The following is a 6,932-nucleotide window of genomic DNA, read 5'->3' as shown; positions in this document are numbered from 1 at the left end:
CTAAAACTTAATTCACCCTCTAGCTCTAAAAAAAGCCATTACGAATGCAATATCTCCAAAAAATTGTAATAATTCTCAATTCTACGGAATAATAAAATGAGAATATACATTCAGGATTAAGGAGACTAATAAATGTATCTGTCTTTTAAAAAATATTTCAAAATTTATCAATAATTTAAAAAAATTCTTCCAATAACCATCTATTCACAAGGACATTGCAAAGGGCTTTAGCAATGTGAAAAGGGTTTAATACATCTTTTTTTCTATCTTTATCCAAAATTTTGTTCTAACAATATAAAGTTTCATTTTCTAAAAAAGTAATTTTTTAAAATCTTTACCATTTAAAAAACCTTCAAAAAAAACTGTTTTATTAATAAAAAATTATGATTTTCACAAAAATAAAATTGGTTACATTATTAGTTTTAAATTTCGTACTATTAAACTTTTTTATTTTGAAACAATATCATTTTAAAACTTAGATATTAATAATTGACATTGCAAAATTGATGGTTATATAGAGAGTTTTTTAAATTTTAGATTAACATTTTTAAAAAATACTGATTAATTTTAGCTATTTTTGTTTTCTAAATTAAAATAAAAAGCGGATAAAGATAAAAGATAATAATTTGGCTAAATTAGATTCATCCATATCTTAATGATAAGCTCAGGAAAGTATAGCTAGACTTGGTAAGACACTAATGCTGTTCCCATGTGCCAACGATTGCTTGCCACGTGTCCACGCTTTTTTTGCTCTTTATCAAATCCATATTTATATGCTCCCCAAGAATGGTTCCAACCCTATCTTTGATCTGTGTTTCACAAACACTCAATTTCTCTGTTTCTTTGTTTTTCATACCCCATAATTCCATTAACAAAAACCAACTTCCATTTTCATTCCTTCATCATCAAAATCTAATCGAAATGGGTGAAGGAAAAAATCAAAACTATAACAAAGATCATCATCTGAAACAAAAATGGGATGTAATGGAAGAAGAAGCAGACAAGTATAAACATGAACATAAACATCCATGTTCTTCAAATGAAGAAGCTTGTTCAACAATCTCAGATGGATCATCGTCGTCCATAACGTGTTGTTCTTCATCTTCTTCATCTGATACAACAGATGATGCGTCTTCTTCTTCCGCGAATTCCAGTAGATCTTCCTTGTATGATCTATCAGACCTAATGTCTCAGTTACCTATCAAGTAAGTTCCGTTAATTTGCGTAATTTTTCCCCCAAATTTGATTGAATTTAGGTTACGATCTGTCATCTGTATACTGAAATGGTTGAATTTGCTGCAGACGAGGTCTATCGAAGTTTTATCATGGAAAATCAGACTCATTTTCATCTCTAGCGAGGGTAACGAGCGTTGAAGATCTTCCTAAGAAAGAACACAAAATGAAGAAGAAGAAGATGAAGAAGAGCTACAGATCTCACACACTTCCTAAACCGATCATCTCAAAGAGAAAATCGAGAGGTTATTTGAAGAAAAAGTTTGGAAGTAGCAGCATGAAGAAGAAAATCGATGAGTGATTGTGGCTTTTCCATGTCTGTTTTAGGCTAATCGATGTTTTTTTCTGTAAATATAAGGCTTTTTGCTTCTTAATTACTTCAATTAAAAAGAGCAAATTAAAAAAGTTAAATTCATTAGATTCAGAGAAAAAAAAAGTTATTACACAAATCTAAGAGATAATGATGAATTGATCATCGAAGTTATTACACAAAAACAGCAGAGATTGATGTTTTCATGGAGATTTGATGGACCGATTTTGTAATCTGCTTGATCTTCTCATCGGAGATGGTGTAACCACGGTGGTCGGTTCTATTTTGCGCCTCTGTTTCTTGATGGTTTTCTCGTTGTAAACAACAGAATCTCCGGTTGAGTTCTCGATGTGAGAGGCTTTTGTTTCGCCGGAAAAAATGGTGGATTGGATCAAAGAATTGCTTTCTCCGAACACAAACTCGCCTAGCAACTCGACAGATGGTGGATGAATGTGACTATGTTCTTCAGAAACATCTTTCTGTAAAGATGTGGATTTCATCAATGGTGCTTCTTCTTCTTCGTGGTCTTCTTGTTCAAGAACCCTAATTTCTTCCTTTTCAGCTTCGTGAGTTGCTCCGGCGACAGTTGGTGTTACCGGAGGTGAGGATTTCATCCGTCTTGAATACATGACACCGAAAGATGATGTAATTAACACGAAAAACCCGATTACACCTGCAAGATTTAGATCAAAACTTTCCGATTGGATAGTTTCAGTTTCTATTTCTGCATCATTAATCTCCTCCATTTCTTGTTCTGCAATTTCTTCGTTTTCATCGGAATCTGTTGCTACCAACGTCTGATCATCATCATCAACTTCTCTTTCACCCTCTACATCATAAATCGCCACCATTTCTTCTGCAATTTCGTCGTTTTCATCAAGATCTTCATCTTCTTTCCACATTTCACCATGAATGACATCTGCTTCATCATTTTCTAGATCAATATCAGCTCCTAATTCTTGCAACGAATCAGAGGTTTCTTCTTCATCGTCATGAACGCCAACCATATCTACTTCCTTCAATCTTCCTACCACTAATTCCGTTTCCATTAACGAACAACTTCCAACTTGAGAAAAGTTTAAACCTGAAACTCCATAAACATTACTCCAAGTTTCTACTGTATGAAAAGGGGTTGGAGAATCCATTGAACATATAGCTTGGGTAGTATAGATTACAGTAATCACAACAGCGATAAACTTCAAAAAGCCTTTCAAATTCCAGAATCTTTCATCGTCCCCAAACTCAATCTCTTCTTCTTCTTCTTCTTCATCATCTTCTTCTTCTTGGCTTTCACCTTCGTCTTCTTCTTCTTCACATTCACCTTCGTTGTTAATCAAATCCAGGGTTTGTTCTTCTTTTTGAGAACAAGAATCAACAAACCCATACGAATCTGCCCCTAATTCCATTCCAGGAGCTTCAAAAGAATTACTACTTCTGACACTTTCTTCGTTTCCATGAAGAACAGATATCATCCTACGTCGATTAGGGTTATAACGTAAGAACTTAGGCCTCGGTGAAAGGTAATTATTAACAGGGTCATAAGGCTTCTGGACATGATCAACAACAACAGGGGATTTCACAGATTTTGACTCGAAACTAGAGGATCTTTGGAGACTTGGTTGTTCATTAACATCTAGGGTTTCGTTCCTTTCACCCAAGATTTTCTTTTTAAGAACAGTAGCTTTGTTAGTTGTGCAAATGGTGTGACTCATGAAATTCTTGGTAGGCGATTGTTTCTTTAACCTTGAAGCCATTTCTGGGCTCAGTTCATTCTCGTTGTTTCCTCCTGCATCTAGATTTCAATTTTCCAGATATCATAAATCAAATTCAAATTAAACTAACAGAATTTAGGTCAAAATCAATACGATTACATTTATACAAATCATAAGGAAGATATAGAAAGAGAACTTACAACTGAATGAAGGATCAGTAACTGAAGAAGGTTTAATGGAGTTTGATGAAGTGAAACTATCCATAATTTTCAAGAACTTTGATTGTTGTTAAGAACTGATCGATCGAATTGAGACAGAGTAAGAGGGGAAGAGGGGGATGAAAATATGACCGTTATTTTTGTTAGGCGATGTTTATAAAGATTATAGATTTTGAAATAAGATTCTTTTTTGACCGTTGGAGGGGTGTAAATGAAAAAACTAGAAAGTAGCCTATTCTTGACCACAATCTCGAATCAGTGGAGCCTCTGTAACATAATGGATAATCTATATTTTAATACTAATTTAAATGAACCCAAACCCAACAACCAAGGCCCAATAATTATTTTGATAGAATTAATGGGCTCAATAATGTTACTACAATATCATATTTTACTGTTTTGAAGTTTATCTATTTTTTCTTTTATAAAAAGTAGTATCAAATCAATTCACACAACACCCACTGATTGAAAGGAAACAAAGATTACGATCATATTGTAGATGAATCATTGATAACTAATAGTAAAATTTTCCAACAAGACGATTATAAGTATCCAACACCAAACCAATTGACTTCCGTTGACGAAGACGATATCAAACAAAGACGATCGCCGCTTTAATTTTTAAGTTAAACCGAACTTCTTAACTTTTTTATTTTGATATTTTTAAGTTGATAAAATCATTGTATATACGATTGGTACCAACAAAATGTTAAAAATAATTTTTATTTTTTTATCAAAAAATAATGAAATCCAATTTTAGGGTCCTGTTAGTTGGACTATGAAACACTCATCATCTATGCTAGTTGAATTTGTCATTGATATAATAAACGTTTAATTTATTTTAGGAAAAAGAACATTATATACGGAAAAATAAATTACCATATATTTAGATCCCAAAGCGTCAGATTCGTTATCTTAATGTTGAACAAGTCATATGATCGTGTAACTAACAATAGTTTGAGTAAACAAATCCAAGATTAGAATAATTATAACAGTTAAGACTACAATGTCTTCTAAAAGTCCAAAAACTAATCCGTTAATGATATTCCAAAGACCTTCAACCTGAATACATGATAAAAAAATAAGTGTTATGTCAGATCTCCGGCTAGCGACAAAAACGTCAGGTTGTGCGACATAGCGTTGGATCATAGTTACATCATACAATGAGCAATACAAAAATCATAAAGTTAAGTATATAATTATTACTTAAAGTAGTGTTTACATAATTCGTGCTTGAGGAGTACAAAACAATACAAGTTTAGCAAAACGTAATTTTAAAACATAATCTTTGCCTAAACAGTAAGGCCAGAACAAAATAGAAACAATGATTGATCCCATAATTAATCGGTGAGTGCATATCCATCTCTTAAGTTCTTGAGAATATATGAGTTTTAAAATATGTCAACAATAATGTTAGTGAGTTTTACAGGTTTTGACTTTTCGTATTTTAAAACCAAAAAGTTATTTAAAAGTGCGAGTTCGTGAAGTATAAGTACTTACCTTACTTATATAATCGTGCTTGTGACTCAAGTGTACTTGTTAATATTTGTTTACTTATAAAAAGATAAGTTTTATAACAACAGTTTGTGTGTTTCGTATATTTACAAGTATTTGTTTTACTTATAAATATACATAGAAACATAATCTATCTTTCTACATGTGTATTTTGGTTACACATAAATACTATTTCAATTCTGTATGAGTGTTTTGACATATATAAATACTATTTCAATTCTATATGAGTGTTTGGCTACGTATAAATATTATTTTATTGTATACAAGTGCTTTTAGAGTGTACTTTGGGGATATCATGAGCCTATAACCGAGCTAAATGATGAGATCGAGCCTGCTTGTGGCACTACAAAGTGGCGTGCCGAGAACATCACCAACGTTTCATCGACGTTGTGAAAGAAAATAGGAGAATGAACATTATCGTCTGTTTCGACTCGCCAGACGAAGGTTGTAGCTAGCAACCAGAGGCAGGAGTGTCAACCCGTATAGATCTATACAATACGTTCTCGCACGTTTAAGATTTAACGGTTATAGTACAGAGGATTTCACTAAGTTTTTATTCTTAGTTGATGAAGAGTAACAACTCATAAAAATCCCAAGTTTAACAGATCTAAAAGTGTGTGCATTTATGTCATAAACTTTAGTTAAAAAGCTTATTAGACTATTGTTCGTTCGTTAAGTTCAAATCGTTTAAAAAAAATACGATTTTTTGTCTTTAAACTTTAAGTTATAAAGTTCATGAGATTTAATGTTCGTTTGTTGTATAACACTATAATAAAAGTTTTCTAACAAAAATTAGACAGCATAACGACTGTATTTTGATCAAAACCAAGTTTTGCCCATTGTAAAACTAACAAAAACACACTAATGTACAAGTCTATAAAACACTAAATATATCATTTATATATATAATAATTCTAAACTACATGATGAACAGTTCTGGCTTTTGATTGGCTTTTGGATTTTTTTTTTGCTACGTTTGTTTTGTTATATATATTTGATACGTGTTGTTCCTGCTCCCACTTCCGGTTGCTGCCAATTAGATACGCACAAAAAAAGCTCCACCGTCTAAACTCACCGCCTCATGTTTTATTTCTTTGACTGCTTATCTTCTCAAACAACCCATTCTCTCTGAACAATGTAAACTGGAATTCAAGTGTAAAAATTACTATTAGTTTGCATTGTTTAATCACATTTACGTTATTGCTTGGTCGATTTTCCCCAATTGGTTATGACTCGAATAGTCGAATCATGTAGTTACCGAAATGTTTTTCTTTAGGACCTCTCCAGTTTAACAAAGTTTTTGGAAATCAAATATGAATCAAGTTCCATACTTTATAAAAATGTTTGTGTTCTTGAAGACATTCTACTCATTCTAATAATGCATAGTTTTTGAATGTATATTTGCATAGATGGAAATCAAAAGAACCATTCCCATAGGCTCTGGTGATTCTAGGGATTATAAAACAAAAAGATATTTGTTGGTGGGAACCGAAGGTTAGCATATGAAAATCTTGAATATATAAAAGCTCCATTTATCTGATTCTTTCCATACCTTTGTTTCCAAAATTTTATAACTATTTAACAAAAACTAGGAGGTGTTCCCTCGCTCCGCGAGGGACAGAGTTTGCTGACGGGTCCTTTTTATCGGATATTTCTTGGCTGCCTGCAAAGAGGACAAATTGCCCATAATGACAAAATAGTTTTGTTTTTATCATTAATATAGGCAATGAACGTTTTTTACCTTACCGTAAATTATGTACTACTCAATGAAGAGTTTGATATGATTATTAGTTTAAACAATACGTATAAATAAAAGTCAGGTGACAAACCATAACAACTTAACATGCAAACACAACCACATCAAGGCTAATTAAAGACAAATCGTTATAAGTGCTCAAGAAGGTGACAAATGTATGATTTGTAAGTTTCTAATTTGATAACTCT

At 32.3% G+C, this 6,932-nt stretch overlaps 2 protein-coding genes across 2 annotated transcripts; one reads left to right on the top strand and one right to left on the bottom strand.

Moving 5' to 3' along the window:
- The first annotated feature begins 782 nt into the window (after positions 1–782).
- LOC145102960 (uncharacterized) lies at positions 783–1,644 on the top strand. Its single transcript, XM_079040487.1, has 2 exons — positions 783–1,205; positions 1,303–1,644. The coding sequence occupies exons 1-2, from the start codon at positions 787–789 to the stop codon at positions 1,532–1,534; spliced, it is 651 nt and encodes a 216-aa protein (XP_078896613.1). The 5' UTR covers positions 783–786; the 3' UTR covers positions 1,535–1,644.
- Positions 1,631–3,613, bottom strand: LOC145102959 (uncharacterized). Its single transcript, XM_079040486.1, has 2 exons — positions 3,456–3,613; positions 1,631–3,335 (listed from the first exon to the last, which is right to left on the bottom strand). Exons 1-2 carry the CDS (start codon positions 3,517–3,519, stop codon positions 1,747–1,749), a joined length of 1,653 nt encoding a protein of 550 aa, XP_078896612.1. The 5' UTR covers positions 3,520–3,613; the 3' UTR covers positions 1,631–1,746.
- Between the last annotated feature and the right edge of the window lie 3,319 nt (positions 3,614–6,932).

This window comes from Lactuca serriola, chromosome 4 (assembly GCF_051521515.1).
Source record: "Lactuca serriola cultivar US96UC23 chromosome 4, Lser_US96UC23_V15, whole genome shotgun sequence".
Classification (NCBI taxonomy): domain Eukaryota; kingdom Viridiplantae; phylum Streptophyta; class Magnoliopsida; order Asterales; family Asteraceae; genus Lactuca; species Lactuca serriola.
This window is presented reverse-complemented; position numbering and strand designations above follow the sequence as displayed.